General features: G+C 42.3%; 1 protein-coding gene across 2 annotated transcripts in view; it reads left to right on the top strand.

The window, feature by feature from the left end:
• Positions 1-20,605, top strand: part of CFAP74 (cilia and flagella associated protein 74) — a 78,768-nt gene that overhangs the window by 13,452 nt on the left and 44,711 nt on the right. For both annotated transcript variants that reach the window (XM_028740918.2, XM_077931329.1), the window contains exons 7-16: positions 1,747-1,920; positions 3,276-3,386; positions 3,486-3,588; positions 4,261-4,418; positions 6,280-6,487; positions 8,432-8,626; positions 10,696-10,869; positions 12,435-12,553; positions 15,194-15,260; positions 17,261-17,350. In XM_028740918.2, the coding sequence (XP_028596751.2) occupies positions 1,747-1,920; positions 3,276-3,386; positions 3,486-3,588; positions 4,261-4,418; positions 6,280-6,487; positions 8,432-8,626; positions 10,696-10,869; positions 12,435-12,553; positions 15,194-15,260; positions 17,261-17,350 (1,399 nt within the window). The remainder of the gene's footprint in view (positions 1-1,746; positions 1,921-3,275; positions 3,387-3,485; positions 3,589-4,260; positions 4,419-6,279; positions 6,488-8,431; positions 8,627-10,695; positions 10,870-12,434; positions 12,554-15,193; positions 15,261-17,260; positions 17,351-20,605) is intronic.

The raw sequence follows: 20,605 nt of genomic DNA on the forward strand, positions 1-20,605 counted from the left end.
TGTCCTCAATGCAATCCAGAATAAACTTGCAAAAAGAAATCATGTATTTTTAAAATGCAGCTTTGATTTAGGTTACTAAATGATTCTTTGGATAATTTAAGTGTTCAACATACATATTTGTAGAAAAAGCACTAGTTATTTTCTCTTGCACTCATACAATTAACTGCTTTGTAAATGAAACTTTGATATACAAGCTGAACCAAATGAAAGCAACTGCTAGTATTAAAGACATTTGGAGCAGGAAGGGAGCTTAATGGGGTCATCCCATGCCCCGAAAGAGGACCATTTCTATCTAAACGATTCCCAACAGATGTTTGTCTAACCTACTTCTTCTTCAAACTTTCTATGATGTTTTGATGGAGCTCTGCCAGGCTGCACTGGTTTGGCCTGTTTCTCCTTTTGCAACAGAGGGAGGAAAGTCAATCCTTCCTTTTCACACTTGAGATAGAAATTGCCTGAAAGGGGAGAAGAGGCAGTGTGGTATTCTGGTTAAGAGTGTTGGACTAGGATGAGAGAGGAGTGTTTGGGGGGCCGAATTGTCAAAATAATGGCTAGTTCAGCAATTTATGTTTGAGCTGGCAAAATAGTCAACACTGCATGCTCTTAACTGATGCCTTGCATGTTTGAAATCATTCTTTACAGAAATACAAGGTATTTGTCTTTTGAGGGGGGAAAACCCCAATCCTTTTTATTTTTGTCTCGGAGGTCACACCACTGCTGCAGCCACATCAAAGCGAGTCCAGGATGAAGGGCTTATGGCAGAGCTTGAGCAGCTGATTAACCAGAGAGCAGCCTGACTCCTGCAGCTGAATTATATAAAAAGCTTAAGAAACGGGGGGGAAACCTTCCTTGGCACTTTTTTTAGTAGTGTGATGAGTGGCATTTGCATTTTTTAAAAATATATTTTTTAAAATGGCTGTCAAAAGTGGCCTCAGCTGGCCCAAGCTAATTCAAAGGAGTGGATGAAATTGAGGGTTTTAGTATTTGGTATGCAGAGGACCACCTGTGATTATTTTTTAGGCGTTGCCTTTGGGTTATATTTAGCCAATGGTAGTCCTACTTAGAGTAGACCCAATGACACTAGGAGACATAACCAACTGCAATCTATTAGTTTCAGTAGGTCTACTCATAATAGGACTTGGTTAGATACAACCCACTAAGTCTCTAGAGACTTACTCTTGGGTAAGTGTGTATAGAATTTTCGCATAAAACATTTCTCACGTTATGAAACCAAAATAACCTAAGTTTTGTAATGACGGGAAACAAGGGGCAACTATGAAAAAATGGTCCTGTATCAAGTGCTCCTGTTCAGAGTTCAAAGTAGCTAGTCATGCCTGGTCTACGGATACTCCATTCCGTACTCCTACCCACTTGATGTTTGGTTTTTAAGCCCTGAATAGCTAGTAAGCATTCTGTTCTCATTGGGCTATTGTGTGTGTGTTTGAGAGGGAAAATTCTGGCTAATGAACTGAAGGTGGTTTCTCTGTTCAGTAGCTGAAAAGTGAGTTTTACTTTCATGGTATTTCTATATTGTAATGTTTCATTTTATTTTCCACTGTCAAATATTTTTAATCTGTGACTTGGCAAGCTTTCACTTGATTTGGGGTATTACTGTAAGCTGTGGTCAGTTTGGGGGGGGGAAATGCAGGATGGTTCCCATCCACAAAGTGCTAGCAAATTGCTCAGCGGTCAAGTCAGCAGATGTCCTTAATTATTGCTTGTTCTTCCTTTGTCTGTTTTTATAAGACTCGAGATGTGGAAGATTGAAATTGAGCAGGGCAATTTTTCCGAGCTCCGTAACCAGATCAAACAGGACGAGGAATATTTGGACCAGCAGAACCAAATGCAAGCAGCAGAACGCCTCCAGAACCAGAAGAACCGAACTTTGCAGCTAAACCAGAGGTGGCTGGCCATGGAGAGGTAAGTGAGGTGTGTGCTGCAGTCTTCCTCAACTTATGGCCAGTCCCTCCAGATGCTGCTAGACTAAACTTGGAGTGGGAACCTCGGGCCTGGGGGCAAATATGTCCCTACTTGTTCTTTATCAAACTCAGGAACTCTCCCCAAAGCCATATCCCTTCTTCTCAGACCACACCCCACAGTGGCCATGCTTTGCATCCCCCTTGAGTGCTTTTGCCTGGCTGGAATGTGCCCTTAAACTCTGATAGCACCTCTTGCTTGCTTGCTTGAAAGGAGGATAGAGAGAGGTGTGTTTAGAAACATGCCTACTGTATAGAGGTAAATTTTACAGTCATTGCTCCACTGGCATGTGGTCCTTGGAAGGTCGCCCAGAAGGAAATGTGGCCTTCAACCTGAAAAGGTTCCCTACCCCAGGACTAAACCCTTGACCTTTGGTCATGCTGGTTGGAACTGATGGAGGTTTTATTCCCAACAATATCTGGAAGGTACCAGTGCAGGGGCCACTCTGGAGCTGTTTCCCGAAGTCTCCCCATCCGTATTTCTCCCTGGATTTTGGAGTTCTAAATTACCTGTCCTAGTTCTCAAGTTGCAACCAATGCAATAGAAACCTTCTGTTGGTTTTTCTTTCCTAGTGTTCTTGCCTCAGTATACTGCAATGTAGCTGTCCATTTCTCCAGCTCCTTCATATCTCTTCCCCTTAGCGATACATACTTGTGTACTGATAAATCATTATAAAATAAGAGATCATCCTTGAAATATGTGATGATGGAACAAAGTTTGTTTCTTGTTGTTCCAGAAGGCAGGACCCAAACTAATGCCTGCCCCTTCTTCAGTTTCACATACCCACTTTATACAGCCCACCTTTTTCCTGGTTGGACTGCCCACCTGAATAGGACCTGCTTGCTTCCAGATCACCAGCCTGAGAGCAAACTCAGTTAACTTCTGAAGGTCCTGTCACTGCTGCATCCAGCTTTCTTGTGTGGTGGTTCTTGGGTAACATGTTTTTAGTGGGCGCCAGCTCCTTACTGCTGTTGATGCTGCTGCCACCCATTAACTTGCCTCTTCCTCTGAGTTTCAGTAGCAGCAGCATCCAGGGAGGGAAGGCAAATTGGGCAAAGGTTAGTGCTCCTTCTTGCTCCTCTCTCTGCTTGTAGAGGGCAAGTAAACAGACAGCAGCAGCAGCAATGAAGAGGAGTAGCAGGGCTAGGATTAGTAAAAGGCCCCTTCTGGATTGTGGACCTTGGCAGGTGCCCACAAAAACCAACCCCTAACACCAGCCATGGTCCTACTAACTCAAGAATATAAGCCAGGCATACAATGTTATTTTGTTTTGAAATCTGTGTTTTGCTTCTCTATAGAAAAATACAGAAAGCCAGGGATGATTATGAGCACCGTCTTTCCAAAGCATTGGAAGATGCTCAGAGGAACCATGAAAAAGCAGTCAAGTTTCTGAAGAAAAGTTTGGGAAGGTTTGCCATTTGCACTTCATTAAAATTTTAAGTTTTCAATAACAACACTGGGAATGATAGATGCAGCCATGAACTTGACTGGATTTGCTCCTCCAATAGGATCCGTGACAAAGAAGCAAGCGAGGAACAGAAAAACCAGGAATATATGCAAAAGAGGATGGAAACTGTGTTGTCCCTGAAGAACAACATCTCTTTCAATCGGGTATTAGCTTTATTTTGAAGTTCTTTGATTTTTCTAAGCATGCCTTGGAGTTCTTGGGTAGACCAGCTTCCCCAACTGAGGAGTCTCTTTTAGCACCCCTTGACAGGACTACACAGTGGTTAAAGTGTTGGGCTAGGATTCAGATCAACCATGAAGCTCAGTTGATGACTTGGGGCCAGCTGCTGTGTCTTAGCCTAACCTACCTGTGCAGATTATGTGTATTGCTTCAATTGTGAAGGAAAGGAAGGATATATATGTAATAATTACAATCTCCCTTCTAACGACCACCAGTCTTGCTATTATATGGAAGGTGGAGAGCATTTGAAAAGCTGGAATGCTTGCAACCTGTTTCAAGTCCAGTGGAAGCTCACTGGCATCTTGGTTAGGTTGGAAATGGATTGCACTTTTTGAAACCAGTTTTAACTCTGTGTTGAAATCAATGTATCTTCAGTTGGTTTCGACAGGCAGGGTGCCTCCTTGATAACCGGGGCCAGCAGGGCAAACTTCAGCCCTATGGCAAAGGCCCTCTTGTCCCAAGGGTCTTCAGTTGTAGGTTGATGTCCCTCTGTCTGGCATGTTTAAATATGTAGTGCTCTGCAAATTTATCTTAAGTTTCTTTCTTGTGGAACTGTGAACAAATGAATCTAACCCCTCCCCTGCACCAATATGTAGGAAAAGCTCCGAACTCACCAGGCTCAGAACAAAGCCAACTTTCTTGATGCTCAAGAGCAAGAGCAGGAGATGAAGGAAACCATCGAGGCCCAAGGACACAATGTCACCCGGGAGGCTTTTCTCTATAAAAGACAGGTGGAGTTTGAGAAGCGGAAGAAGTGAGCTGCCACTTTTTTTGGGGGGGGGGGCGGAATGGTAGTACTTTTTAAAAAGGAACAGGAAACTATTTGTGTCTCTTGCAATGAAGATATGAAGTCTCAAACTTAGAGGAAACTACCAAGTGAACACTGGTTTATATAATATCTAACTCTGGAAAGGTGTGGGAGGCATTGCATCACTAAAGACAAAGATTAGATGAAGGTTTTTATGCTTTGCTTGCTGGGTCTATCGAAAAAAAGAAAGGAAGGCATTGGCATTGTGCATTAAGTCATTTATATTTTTAGGTGCTGACTTTCTAGGGATTCTCTGAGAGTCATCTTAGGCTGCATAAAGCTACCTGTAAAAACACATAAGATTGTCACCCCAAAATTTGTTTAGCCTGACTCTCCTCTAATGAGTCCAACGTGACATACAGTATGTGATTCTTGTCCCTACTCTCATAACTTGGCTACACATGCTAGACCACAGCCTAACCCCAGCTGCTGATAGTAAAGGATTTCCAGGGATTGCTTACGCACAACAGACGCCATACTCATGAGGTGTGTGATGACTTTGGGTCTGTAGACACATGTTTCGTTGTTACTCTGCAGCCTGGGCTCAAGGACAGAGCGGTGGCTTCATGGGTCCTTCAGCACATGTCAACCCACAGGGCTCCTCAACAGGATCCTTGGCACTGACTGAAGGAGACCTGGCTTGACCCTCAAGGTCCTCAACTGGTTCGTCCTCTGAGGATGCAGTGTCTAGTACCAGGGAAGAGTAAGTCACAACAGTGGAGTTTATCAAGCTGAAGTTAGATAGGCATCTGTTGGAGCTGATCTAACTATGGGCTTGATGTATTGGGCAGGGAGTTGGACTAGATGCTCTACAGCATGGGTAGGCAAACTCAGGCCCGGGGGCTGGATCTGGCCAGTCGCCTTCTAAGTCCAGCCCACAGACGGTCTGGGAATCAGCGTGTTCTTACATGAGTAGAATGTGCCCTTTTATTTAAAATGCATCTCTGGGTTATTTGTGGGGCATAGGAATTCATTCATCCCCCCAAAAAAAATCCTGCGTGCAGGTTACCCAATGTCATTGGTTGGCTGCTGTGGGAACAGGATGTTGGATCAGATGGGCCTTTGGTCTGATCCAGCAGGCTTTTCTTATCATAGAAACAGAAAATTGTTGATTTGAAAGGGACCCTGAGGTTCATCTAGTCCAACCCCCACAATGCAGGAATCTCAGCTAAAGCATCCATGACAGATGGCCATCCGTTATGTTTTTAACCTTCTCCTGGATTATGTCTAATATATCTTCTAAATTAGAAATGCTTATTTTTATGGGGAAACTTTGCGTAAGTGATATACACACAACCTTTTTCTCTGTGTATTTTTTTAACATCATAACTAAGTAGAGGCATATAATCAATGCTCCTACAGCAGCATAGAGACTCTAAAGTGGGAGCAGGCAGGTAGCCAGATGTAAAGCTACTGCTTCTTCCACCCACAAGCCACCCCAGTAGCAAATCCTTGAAGACTTCCCTGACACCTTCTTGCTAACCATCTGGAGCTTCTGTCTCTTTCACTGGCTAGATGCAAACTGCAGAATAGTTTTTGAGCAGGTGGGGCATTGACACAAATTCTAGTAGCTAACAGGTACTAGATAACACAGGTTTACTTAGCTGGCACAAACTATACAAAAGCCTTGAAAGGGAATACCTTGCCTATGCAAAGAGAATGCTTGCAGCACTGTATGCCCATTCTTTTTTTCTATTCTATATTCTTTTTTTCAAATTATAATAACATTCCAGCTGTTTAGGTGAAGATGAAGCCATCTGACGGTTCATTAGGTCTCTTAGTTTGCACATCTTTGCTTTCAATACAGGGAATTTGTGGAACAGCAGAAAGCAAGGAAAATTGAGATTGTCAGTCAGATTTTGAAAGAAGATGCTCAGATGGAGAAAGTGAAGAAGCAGTCGTGCCCACAGACCCTGAAGAGCCAGGATAAGCTTTCTGACGCTGTAAAATGGCGCATGAAAACATGGCAGTACATCAAGAAAGCATGTGATGATGCAGTGCCCACTATTCCACAGGTAAACAGAAGTGCAGCTAGCCTTTGAAACTAAGGTGGGGAAGTTTTTTCAGCACAAGGGCCACATTCACTTTCTGAGGGCCAGATGCCAGTGGTGGGCAGGGCTAGAGGTAAAAGGGGGTGGAGCAACAAATGCATTTTTTTACCTTTATACATTAATCCAGTTTCTACAGAAAAAATCACTTCTTTATCCTCCTTTCAGCCAGGCAAACATTTGAGGTGCTCAACATGGGCCAATGAGGGCTGTGGTCTGTGGAGAGTTCTGAGGGTCAGACAGATAAACCTGGAGGGCGGCATTCACTCCCAACACCAGGCCTAAGGTTTCCCACTTCTGTCTTTAAGGGCTGATAAATCAGTGGTATGGCTGTCCTAGCTTGAAATGCCTGGAGTTCCTTCCTTTGTCGGGATAGGCGTAGGTAAATAGTACCAGACCTGTAGGCCTCCTGGTTCAGTGTTATTGCCACCTTGGACTCCTTTGGGAGGAAGAGCTCAATAGAAAGTTAATTAATACAGTGGTGCCTCGCAAGACGAAATTAATCCGTTCCGCGAGTCTCTTCGTCTTGCGGTTTTTTCGTCTTGCGAAGCACAGCTATGAGCGGCTTAGTGGCTATTAGCGGCTTAGCGGCTATTAATGGCTTAGCGGCTTTAAGAAAAAGGAAACAAACTCGCAAGAACTCGCAAGACGTTTCGTCTTGCGAAGCAATCCCATAGGGAAATTCGTCTTGCAGAACAACTCAAAAAACGGAAAACCCTTTCGTCTAGCGAGTTTTTCGTCTTGCGAGGCATTCGTCTTGCGGGGCACCACTGTAAATAAGAATCCATGTAGGAATTCACTGACGTAAGGTGTGTTGCTGATGGCCACTAGTTTAGCTCCAAATTATAAAGAATGCAGGATCTGTTTTAATTCTAGAAACAGCAACTATGTCTTGGTAGGGAAGAACAGACCTTATAGATTGGGACTGTGACCTCCACTGTTTCCACCCTAAAAATCAACTCTTCAGAACTACCATTTGCCCCTTAAATTTCTATTTGTTGCAATGACACCTTTGGAGATAAATGATAGGAGGAGGGGGAAGGATCACCCTCCTTCTTATATACCACAATCCCGATCCAAGATCCCTCCCACCACTCACTATTTCTAGAAGAAAAACAAACCCTAGGGAATGCAAAATGTAGCCTGGCTCTTGGCACCTAACTACATGTGATGTTAACAGTGTGATTAGGAACATCAGATGCTGCTTTATCAAGTCAGGCTCATTGGTCCGCCTAGCTCAGTATTGTCTACACTGACTGGAAGCAGCACTCCAGGATTTCAAGCAGAATCTCTCCCAGCCCAAAGTTGTTGGTTGAGCTTTATTCGCAAAATCTATTTTAAAAATGAAGTTTTTGAGCTATTTTTAATAAAACACACCAAAATCAAGACCACTGGCATTGGTTGCAATACGTCTGGATTTTCCTGGACATTTCAGCGATTTCCTTCTGGACACTGCTTCCGACTGCATTATTCTGGCTATGTCCAAGAAATTCTGAACGCATGGCAACCATAGTCAAATTAGAAAAGTTAATAAAAGGTGTATAAATGGCTGGCTGTTGGCATTAATAGCTAAGTAGAACTTCCTGGTTTGGTGATACTATTTCACCAAATGCAATTTGATGCAGGGGTGCTATTGCCTTAGTGCCCATAGTCTGAGTTTCCTGGAAGCTTCTAATTGGTCACTGTGGAAAGCCAGACTCCTGGACTAGTTTGGGCTGCTCTTGCTTAGAAATGCATGATATGTTGTCTTGTAATATTGTCAAGACTTCTAGATCATTTGTCAACGTAAAAAATAAAATATATCTCCAGCATTTTCCCCCTATGTAATTTTAATCAGTAAAAGTTTCAAGGTGGTTTAGTCTGTTTCACCAGGGTAGCCAGTCAGTCACTCGTGTTTTTGTATTGCAATAGAAACATTGGCGTTCTCCTTCACCTTGCACCTCACTTGATGACAGAAACCTCCTTATGGGAACATCTCAAGAGATGATTGCAGAAACCAAATACCGAGAGGAGGAGGAGGAGGAAGAAGATGGGAACACCCGGGATGAGACACTAGCAAAGCCAGAGTTTACGGGAATTTGGAACCAAGAGTGCAGCGTGCCCCAGGTTCATCATGCTTTACTTACTTTTTTGTTTATTTATTTGGTAGGACCACACTAGATCTCCTTCAGCAGAAGAGGTTCTGCTAACATAGGTTACTCCTTTGATGTGGGTGGGTGTGGGTGCCCTATCAGTCCTTGAAGAGTCTTACCCTGTTGTTGTGAGAGACCCCACCCACTGCTAGAGATGGGAGAATTTGTCAATTTTGGTTTCTCTCAGTTTTGCATTTTTACTTTCAGTTCTCCACACTTCCATATCAGTCTGCATTTTTTAAAGTTTTCGTAAGAATTTATCAGCATTTTTGTGTGCATTTCCCTAACTAAGTTCTACTCAGAGTAAACCCATTGAAATTAGCAAACTTTAATCAGTTGTGTCTATTAACTTTAATAGGTCTATTCTGAGTAGGACTGGCATTGGCTATAACCCACACCTCAATTTTGCCTAATGTACTGATTTTTGCAAAACAGTTTCCCCTAATATAATGCATTTTTGTTTGTTATTTTGTATGCACAATATATCCTAGTATAAGCATTTTTCTGCTTATTACTTTGCTGGAGAACTGCATTGAAAAATTCAGAGAACTGTGAATCTCAAAGAATGATTGTGTTTCAGTTTGCTTATTGCTTCAGGAAGTAGAGATTAGATAGCTTTTTTAAGCGTATGGTGCGGATATGACCCTAGTTTGCATGTTGCATTAAACCATAGTTTAATTGAATGGAGCAGGACAGAAATGGTGTCTCTTTACATCTCTGTGAAACTGGCACTCCCAAAGGACCAGTATATCAATGGTTTTCAGCTTCCTAATATTATTGGATTGATGCTTCTCTCAAGCCATTTTCAAACTGGCTCCCCTTCGCCTCAATTCTGCTTGGAGAAGCATTTGGTTTGCCGAAACTCTTGTTAGGATGCTCTGTTTTAAAGGAGCTGAAGTCTGGGACTATTTTCAAAAGCGTTTCTTCTTCTAAGTGGGGTGGGGGGGGTGAGATATCTGGCTTAGTCTTGCCTCAGAGATTTGTGAAGACACATATCACTTCATGTTTGCTGGCTTGTTTGACTGTTGCGACTGAACATGACATTCTGTTGAGTTGGTGATGGAGATGATTTCATGTGGAAAAAAGAAATCCCTTTTCACCCTGCGCTTGAAACAACAGAGCGACTCTTTAGAGCACTGCAGCAGTGTTAAAGGCTTGGAAGACAAATGAATAATGTACATTCACAAAGTGGAAACCTCTGTTTCACTCTGTTGCCAAGAACCTTTGTGTTCTGTTCTCCAGTGGCTTTTGGGAGACAACTGTGGGCCAAACTCTGGCCCAGTTTGCACACTGTGGCAAACCATAGTTATAGTGGTTTACAATGATAGGGCCTTTTGAAAATGTGTCTTCTCAGTAGTGTATGGATGGAACATAGCACAATCCCTGATTTAGGACGGGATTTAGCTAATGAGTACTATCAGCAGAAGCTCATGCAACGGCTTTTGCTTGTGCAACAGGGATCCCCCCTGTGCCCCCCTCCATGATGGAGGGGTTGTAGTAACCACAAAAAGGCTACAGGGGAGGAGGGGAATTGTTCCTCTTCATGGTTTCATTGATGGATCAATCAGAAGGGTACACTGTTGAATTCTGCCCCTAGTGGTATGTCTGAACCAGGGATTGTAGTTTTCTTTCTGTGCTGTACTCTGGTGTGCAAACAAGGCCATTATGTGATCCAGAAGATCAGCCAGGAAGATTTGTCACATTTAATTAAAAATAATAATAATGACAGAAATTCTTCTCACAATTTGAATTCCTAATGCTTTCCACATCATTTTCTCAGTTTACAATCATGGTATTTGAAGCTGGAGTGGGCGAGAGGGTAGGCTCCTGTATGTTTCACCCAATGGGACAATTAGCAACTTTAGGGAATGAGTTTAACCTTCTCTTCTCAGTGCTGTGGGCCTCTCTGCAACTGTTAACTAAAGCCCTGCAAATAATGAATAGCCTTAGCAAAAAAAGGAAAAAAGGAAAAAAATATTCCCCATCTTTGAAATAACCTAGTCATATATCTCCTCCTCCCCGCTATGATTTCACACTGCTCAGGTGCCAGATGTTGGTTTAGACTCCAAACCTGTTGGTGCATCTAAACTGGAAAAGGAGATATTTTCTCAAAACTTGGAGAAGCTGCATAGTGGAATTATTCGCAAACATAAAGTCTGTGGACTTGAATATAAGGGGTGTCCTTTCTATAGCAAGCCAAGCCTCATTCACTTTAAGGTTAGTATGGGGTTTCCGTGGGGGTGGGGGATAGGTCAGGGCCTGGGAGTTGTTTTTTTGTTTTTGTTTTTAAATAAACAACTTTGAGTTTACAGCTCTGGAAAGAATAGAAATGGCCCATTGACTTCTGGTGGCTTTAATTCATACTGTTACAATATGCACAAAACAGGATTTCCTACTCTGGCAAAGTTCAAGTTTCATAAAATGATGATGATTATGTTTCCATCCCACCATTCCTCCATTGATCTCAGAGCAGTGTACACGGTCCATTTTATCCCTGCAACAACCCTTTGAGGTAGGTGAGACTGAAGGCAGGGGGAGAGACAGTGAGACACTGACCCATGGTCAAACAAGAAGCATCATGGTTGAGTGGGTGATTTAGTCCAGCACTGCAACAACTAGACTGTACTTACTCTCCAATTCTTCATCTATTCATCTAAGAAATCATAGCTGATTAATCAATATCACATAGGAATTGCTTTCCATGCTGCATGCATATTTCTTTATTTGTGTGGAGGAATGTCTATATATATCCACACACACACACACACACACACACACACACACACAGCATCGTACTTAAAGAAAGGGGAAACATAAGGCTCTGATATTTCAAAAGGTATGCAACAGATTGACTCAAAGATATTTAAGACACTTACAACATATTGAAACATATTGGGCATTCTTTTTTAGGTTCATTCCAGAGATAGGGAGCATATGCCTCTCCAGATGTTGCTGGACTACATATCCCATGATCCCTGCGTATTGGCCATGCTGGTGGGAATTGCAATCCAACAACACCTGGAAAGTCATAGGTTCCTCCACCCTGACCTATGGCTGTTCATGTATTTAAAAATAAATTTTAAATAGATCTTGAGCCTAACTGATCTTTTTTGCCAATCAGGTTGCTTGTAATTGAGCTATTTCATGGATTAATCAATTGCAGAATGACCCTGTTTAATGGAACTATGAATTTCGGCTGCAATTCCATACCAGGGAGTAAGCACCATTGATTACTATGGGACTTTATTTAAATAAATATTTACAGGTTTGCACTATAACACAAGGATGGTGAACCTGTGGCCTTCTAGGTATTGTTGAACCACCACTTCTATCATCCGTGACCATTGGCTATGCTGGCTAGAGCTGATGGCAGTTAGAGTCTAACAGCACCTGGAGGGCCACAAGTTAGCCACCATTGTAGGCAGTCTTAGAAGGGGTGTTCCCTTGTGTGTGAAAGAAGGGGAATCCTTCTTCTAAGATGGTGCATGCTACCTCCTGTTAGTTAGCTTTTGTATTACAATTGTTTTTAAAAATAAAAGTACACTGCCAAATTAATCCCTGTTGGAATCAAAAGAACAATTTATAAACAACAATACAATCCTTTACATGCCTACTCAGAAGTAAGTTCAATAGAACTCAACCAATGGCAACAAGAAAGCCTTTTGATTGCCCTGACTCTTGTGTGATATGAGGGCAGCTCAGCCAATCACAGTCAATGACATTTCTGTCCACCACAAAATCTCTTAGTGTGATAGAATACCACGTGTTTTAATTCTTTCCAGGACTTTGACATTGGTAAAACCTATAAAAAGAAGATGATTTTGATCAATGCTTTCTATAGCATTAACTACTGCAAGCTGGTGGGAGTCAGTGAACACCTCAAGGATTTTTTCACAGTTCAGTAAGTACATTTGGTTGGATTTTTGCTTCTTCTGGGACTGGGGGTGCAGGGGAGGTGGAAAAGAAAATGAGCAGCGGCACTTGTTAGACCTTACAGCTTCCCAGTTGGATGCTTCAGCCACTGCTAACTTTTCTGAAGGCCAGCAATGCAGCAAATGACCATAGTAGTAAAGAAACAGGATTTTCCACTACTGCAGAAGTGGGGAACCTTTGGTCCTCCAAGTGTTGCTGAACTACATCTCTCATCAGCATGGCCAATAGTCAAGGCTAATGGGATTCAGGAGTGGTAGGCCAACACCATATGGTTGGTCAACGGTTCTCACAGTCTGTGGGTTCCCTGGGTCCTAGCCAAGGTTCCCTGGGTCCTAGCTTCCCCTTGTCATCTCCTGTGACAGAGATGGAAGAAATTTTGGCCCTTCCTCCCCAAGATGTTATTGGACCCAACTCCCATCAGCCTTAGTAGTCCAGTGGCCAGATATGCTGGGAGCTAGAGTCCAGCAACACCTGTAGAGCCACAAGTCCCTGGTCATTGTATGTGAGGAACCTTCGGTCCCCAGATGTTGCTGAACTGCAATTTCAGCAGGCATGGCCAATGGCCAGGGATGGTGAGTCCAGCCACACCTGGAGAGCCACAGGGCCCCCCTGCATTGTTCTACGGAAGAAGCCCAGAATTTACTTCTGAACAAACATGTTTAGGATTGTATTTTAATCAGGGATGCGGAACCCGCAACCCTCCAGAAGTGGTTGGATTATAACTACCATCAATTTCAGCCAGCATGACCAATGAACAGGAATGATGGGCGTTCCAGTCCAACTACAATGGGGTGCATGTTGCCAATCCCTGTTTTACAGGGTACCATTCATGAAGCTAGATTTATTTCCTTTGGTACCTGATACTTAAGAACATAATGTTGATTAGCAAATTCATATGGTGAAAGCACACCTTTATTCCTGTGTCGGCACATATTAAGCAAGCACGTGGGTAGCATTTTCGACTCTACATCCTCTTCTCGACAAAGATTACATGCTGCAGCAGATTTGCTGCTAGGGGTGGCTCTTGGAAAGAAAAGATCTGTGTGGATTGAACTCGGGCTCTCTAATACTCTCATCTCAAGTTGAAAGCTGTAAATTAGCAGCTTATTACAGTGACCGGTTTTAGCCAAGTGTTCAGAAATTATGCTGTAAATCAAATGGCAACTTGACATCTTACTTTCATGTCATCCTTTTAAGAGTCCCAATCAGGGATTGGCTTGCCAGGCTGGATTATTCCCCCCCCACCCTGGAAGCAGGAAACTCTACCTTCGCATGCTTAAAAATAGTTACAGTGGTTATGTGTCATGTGACAGAGCTCTCTCTTCTTATGCTAAAGGTGCACAGCACTGTTACACTGGTGTGTCAATGATCAAATATCAAATTCAGGACAATAATAATGATAAATACTTGAAATGTATAGAATACTTTCAAGAGACCAATGTATGTTGCATACCACCACTGCGTGTGACCCATAGTTAATGGTGTATAAGCTAGTTTTGCCCACTTTGTATCCCCGTCTCAAAAAATCCCAGGAAAAACTAAAAAAAGAACCCTGGTTTAGCGTTATGCTTGAATCAGGGATTATGGTTTGTTTTGTTCCAAAGAAATCATAATTTGTAGCCATGGTTTGTACTTGGCTTACCGCTTTTGGTTTGCTTATTTGTTTACTTAAATTGAACAAGAAAAAAAGAAAAAAGATGAAATAAAATTAAAGAAGGAGAAAAGAAAAAAACATAATAATAATGATACATAAAAATACTATCAAGAATACTACTAATAATAGACCACCATCAGTTCACATCGTGAATAACAGTGATCATCTCATCTGTTCATGAATCTTAAATTAAGCATATAGATTCATATAAGGCTTCCAGATGGCCAGATAGGCATCCATATGAGATTGATACTGATAAGAAAAATATCTGAATGTAGCCAGGATTTTATTGAGAACAACCACCCATGATGTGAAGTAAAACACGTACATCTTTTGAAAATTGCAGAGCAGTTCTTCAGCCCAGTGATGTTTGTAGAAAGGCACATACCAGGGTAAAGTGTGCATAAAATGTATATATTAGGGAAAATAACATGCAAAATACATTCTATTAGGGAAAGTATTTTTGAAAAAATGTTTTTATTAGAAATTTACTGATAATTTTAATGAGAATTTTAAAAATAAATGCAAACAGGTGTTGAAATATGGGGAACTGAATTTGAGATTGGAAAAATGAGAAACTGAAATGGACAGATTCACCTGTCCCTAGCTTATTTTTAATACTATTTCTCTTTTATTTCAATAAGGATTGTAAAAAAACAGCAACATTAAATCTGTTGTTCCCTTTGAACAGTGAATAATAATCTCTCAAAGAGCAAATGTATTAAAGTAGGTCTCGGAAAGGCCTCTGTACTGAAGTTTCAGTAATTTTCAAAATATATGCGAATTTTAAAGACCTGTCAGTTAATTTGGAAAATGACAGCTGATTCATTTCAAAAAAAACCTTGATTGATTAAAATGATTTTAGTCACATATTTTGCTTGCTGCTGTTACAAGAACAGCACAAATAAGTCATTCAAATGGTCATCTAATTCTGTCTTTCATTTCCCACTGCAGCTTTGATCCTCCGGGCCCAATGTCTTCTGGAATGTCTTGCAAAGTAGGGGTGACCTTTAAACCTATGGTAGGCGTGCCATGCAGTCATCCTGATTAAATGGCATTTGCAAATTTCATGATAGCAAAAGGATTAAGTGAAGAGTCAAACAAGGTTGATCTGCTTTTTGCAAACCGTGAAATTCCATCATTCTGTTTTATAACTGTACTAGTCATAGAGAGCTGACATTTTGAAATGCTTCCTTCTTGAACTGAGGAAAAATTAGGAGTGTAGAAAGCTGTTTCCCCCCCAGGGCAGAGTATTTTTTTGCCCCAGTGTTGGCCACTCTGAATGACTGTAGCCCTTCAGGATTCCAGGTACTGCAAGGTCAATCAATGGAATGTTGCTTTATCATTGGTGTGCAGCATTTCTTTAGGTTTAAAATGGAGATTGAGGCAACAAAAGTTTATGTTTGGGGCATACTGGACTCCACAGCACCTCCACAGGAAGGAATTCAGATAGTTCAGACAGGTGTTGCTGATGGAGCACTGAAATTGCTGCAGAGTTTTATTTCTGATCAGAAATTACTGCTCACATCAATGTTGTCTTGGATAAATCCTTGACATTTGTGAATGTTCACAAGCTCTAAAATGATATTCTTGTGGAGTGGGGACTAACAGATGGACAACAGTTCTGAGAATCCTGTAAGGTTGGAAGGAGAAACACCCACCAGTGATTTGAAGATCTCACTGACCATTCTACATTTGATTGTGTGATTCGTAATCATCTGTTTCATTCAGATACTTTTAAGGGCAACCTATATTCATTTATTTGAATCAGGATTGATGGAATATTGTTACTAATGTCAGCTGGCAATGGAATTTATTTTTTAAAATTATTTCTTCTTTTTCTCCTGTTTTGTTTGCAAATAAAAAGTGATATTTTTAAAAATGGGGGGGGGGGGCAAAAGACTGAACCTGAAACTTACTGCATGCAAAGCAGCCCCTGTACCACTGAAGTGCAGTCCCTCCCATAAATGCATCTAAAGAGGGACCGTGGACTTGCTGAAATGCTTTCTGGCTGGTGACAGTCTACAAGAGCAAATGCTTCCCTCCTGTTCGCTTTAATAGACACCTAAGGCAGGGGTGGCTAGACTTTCAGCCATAGCCAACCAGCAGTGGCAGTGTCCTTTCACAATGTTACATGCCCTATTTTCCCATGCACACCTATTGGATGTACCCACAATACTACACAGATTAGCAGATGTAGGAGTCTTGTTTGGGATTAGAACCCTCACATAGAAGTTAGGGGGCTTTAACCCTTTTGTTTTATGCAGATGTTCCAACGTGGGTGGGACAGGGGCGGCATGCCTGCAATTTGCATTAGAAGAAAAACTTCCATTGGCTGGAAAAGTTTCCACTGGTTCTATGCGAACAGCAAGGATTCACTCAGGGCTACTGTGGGGTGATAAAGAGTTTAAATGTGAGTCTAGTTTGACCTTCAGTGTTTTTATTTAAAACGAAGCAAGGAGCAAAGACACGTACCAGCCAGGCATAAACACTAGGGGGCATGAAGCAGGGCCAGAGAGGGGGTGTTGCCCAGGGAAAGGGTGTGTGGCTAGGTGAGACTTTTGAGGGCCAGTTAGGGAGGCTTGAAGGACCACATTCTGCCTCCAGGCCTGAAGTTCTTCACCGTGGCTGTATACCCCTAATTCAGCTTTCAGGTTGACTTGCATAATAGATATAAAACAGTATGAATTAATAGCAATTTTAAAAAACAGCCCAATTAAACAGTGTGTAAGTAAACAATAGCACAGTTGCCAATAAGAAGTGCTGGTGGACAGTTGAGACTAATTATGGTTAAAAGCTTATGCAAATAGGACTGATTTTTTTTTAAAAAAATCACAGTAATAGTGCTGGGTGAATCTGCCTTAATTCCAGAGCTAGGGCTATATATGGAAAGACTGTAATACTTGCTGTAATCCTGCAAAATGTACACTTTTTATTAACCCCTTAAATAGTCTAAAGCAATGCTTAATTTACTGACAGGTATAACTAGCTTCTGAAGAGCAATTTTTGTTTCCTTTTTAGATAAACCAAGATCTTGAAGGAGAAGTCACATTTTTATCTCAGATTGGCTCCTTCTCAATTCCACTCAAGTGTTCAACCAAGAAATGTGTGGTGAGTCCAATACCTATCCTTGAATCTTTGGATGAGACAGCCCTGTTTCAGGAAATAGGAATGAAAGTAAAGATATTAGCAAGTAGAGGGAGGGAAACTGGTTGCATTCTCTCTCCTTTTTAATCCAGCAAATCCAGACACCATTTATTCTGGAGTAAACGCAATTTCTGCATATGTTTTGGTGACTTGTCTGTGGAACTGCAACCCAAGTCACTTGTGACTTGCCTGTTGTGCACAGTTATAAAATGCTGAAGTAGTAAAAGCAATGCTTAACATTTTGTATAGCACTTTACAGGTGTTCCAAGTACCTTAAATTCATTATCAGTTGCAGCAAAGGTTGGTAGCTACTGGTACTGTTATTGCAGAAGACAGCCAACAGTAGGCGGAGCCAGAGTGAAGACTGGCAGAGCCACTTCATTCATTGGCACCTTTCTCCGAGGAGCTGAATGTCCCCTCACAGGACCCCGTCCTGAGGTGCAGGAAGCACAACAAGCAAGAGGCTTTGGGACAGAGGAGGGGTGCCCATCTTCCAACCAGAGTAAGCTAGCCCACTAAGAACCTCAAGTTATCCACAAAGTGGGGGGCAGAGCCCAGGAAAGGTAGTGTGGGGGCATCGTCTTAAAAAGGTTCAATCTGCTGTTAAGCTTTATCGGAGCAAGTTGTTTCCTTGGTGCAAGATTTCATCTAACTTAAGTAGGGAGGAGATATATCTGGCCTTAAGAAGAGTTAGACCAGTCCCAAGCCCTGGCTGTGGCTGAGCTGGTGGTGACCACAGGGTTGTAGAGCACCACCGTCGCTCAGCTTCAGGAGGGGATGAAATGGCCACTGGAACACTTGGGCTGCTCTGTCCGGGGGGTGCCCACCAGTTGCCCACCGTCTCCTGGTGTGATTTCTTGAAGTCTGAGGCTTGCGTTCCAGAATGCTTGGCTCCACCCCCACCCCCTTATTAGCTTCCTTTAAGTAAGCTGCTGCCTTGCAACTCTAATCAGGTCAGCATAGCAGCACTCCAAAGCGGGAACAGCTGTTGTCTCCATAGCTACAATGAGAGGAGCCTTGGCACTCCTACACACACCAGTCTGTTGGTATGGAGAGTGTTCCAAGTGGGAGACCATGGAGTAACAGAGAAGTGCCCATTTTCAGCTGATAGCTTTGGCTCTTTAAGAGTCTATAGTTCTCCAACAAAGAGGATGGAGCATAGGAGAGGTGGACAGGAGACAGAAGCTCAGAAAGCCTCAGTTCACCACCGCCTCTGTTGAAGCAAGTGTTGGTGGCAAGGGGGGGGGGAGCATAAAAGGAGAATTTCCTCGATGCCACGATCCAGGTTTGGGGCAAGTACTCTTTGGTGAGAAAACCCCAGCAGATATTTAAAATCACAAAATATGAAACATAGGAAAGCATGGAAATGTAGGCTGTTAGACCTTTAAAGTATGCTCTTCTCAGTTCCTACCAAAGTTCCCCTCTTGCACTAGCATAGGAAAAGGTCACACGCTTTTAAAATGTTCTACTTATGAACTCTTCAAAGGTCAGATTCATGTGCTTTTCCCATACAGCAATCAGAAAAAGTTGCACAGGCATTAAAACCTGGTTTAGTTACAGTGGTGAAAGTTCTTAAATTATTGGTACAAGAACTCAAGAGAGGCTTGTTAGAGGCATATTGTCAGAGCTTGGAGCAACCAGCTCATACCTCTTTAGGTTCTGAGCTTCTCACGTAGACAGAGGCCTGGCAGGACAGCTTACTATATGGCATTGACCCCTCACTAATCAGACTTAACCGCTCAAGAACCTTGCCCAAGAAGGAGAGACTGGCAACTGGCTAGTAATTACTGTATTTTCCCGTCTATAAGAGGCTCCCATGTATAAGATGCCCCCTGTTTTGGGGGACTTAGGTTTAAGAAAATGAGGGGAGATGGTCCCGTGTATAAGACGCCCCCTATTTTTTGACATTTTTAAGGGAAAAACCTAGTCTTATACACAGAAAAATATGGTACTTAGATTTTCTGAATCCAGGGAGGATTTTCTGAGGAGTGCTTTTACCACTGCTTCCTTCAAGCAGGCTGGTATCACCCGCTCTTGCAAGAAGGCATTAATTACCTCCCTCATCCATCTGGCTGTCCCTTCCCTGCTATTTTTATCAACCAAGAGGGGCAATGGTCCAGAGCGCAAGTGGTTGCTCTGACCGATCCAAGCACCTTGTCCGCATCCTCAAGCCTTATTGTTTAAATTCATCCAACATAACAGGACTAGACTTTGGACATCTCTCAAGAGTCATCTGCTTTAACAGTGGAGTCAAGGTCCAAGCAGATGCAATTGATTTTATCCTCAAAATGCTTAGCAAACAAGTCACAGCAAACTACTGTTGGTTTTGTCACCTCCTTTGGGCCAGACTTTAAAAGGACCCGTACTACCTGGAAAAGCTCTGCTGAACAGCACAGTGAGGATGCAATGGAGGCAGCAAAGTATGCCTTCTTTTCTGCCTTCGCTGCCACTAGGTTGGCTCGATGATGAGTCCTCACCAGCGTTTGACTTCATTCAACTGGAGTTTTCCTCCACTCACATTCAAGCTGTCTCCCTTGAAAAGGGCCTGAAAAGAATTGACTTTAAAGCCTTCAGAGCGGGGGAAACCACCCTTGACCTGGCAGTGAAAGGAGTATGTTGTAAAACCTGACATTCCACACAATTGGTGCCATTACTGAAAGGGACCTGCTTTTCATAGCACCACTTGGAGGAGAGCCTCAGAAAAACTGCAGAGAACAAGGTGGTCCCAAGCACACAGAAGTGCTCTGTTTTAAATTTTAAATAATATGTATTGCTATAGTGTTTTTTCTTTTTAAGACTACAGGTGCCAGTGCTGCAAAAACACATGTAAGTGGTTCCATTTAAAAGTGCACTTGAGTATAATGCTCAAAGACAACAACTTCAGAGAATTTGTTCCTAAAATTAGCTGTGCAGTGGAAAACAACAGCATCTTGAAATCTAACCAACAGCTTGCAATAAAAGTTTATGAACCTTTTGTTTGTTTATTTATTTATTGCTGATACATTGTTGGGAGCCTTTCGAGAATTTTATCAAGCCAGCTATTCGAGGGGAAAAGACGTCAACGCATTATTTTTAGGCATCGGACGCACAGTTCCATCAAGGACAGTCGCTCTTATTAAACATAGATGCTTAAACAAGCTCCTTGTACAACCAAGGACATGATTAGTTCCACGACATGTGCTTGCTATCAAGGCATTGCAAGGTAGCAGCATTTTAATT

This window comes from Podarcis muralis, chromosome 7 (genome assembly GCF_964188315.1).
Source record: "Podarcis muralis chromosome 7, rPodMur119.hap1.1, whole genome shotgun sequence".
NCBI classification, from domain to species: Eukaryota; Metazoa; Chordata; class Lepidosauria; order Squamata; family Lacertidae; genus Podarcis; species Podarcis muralis.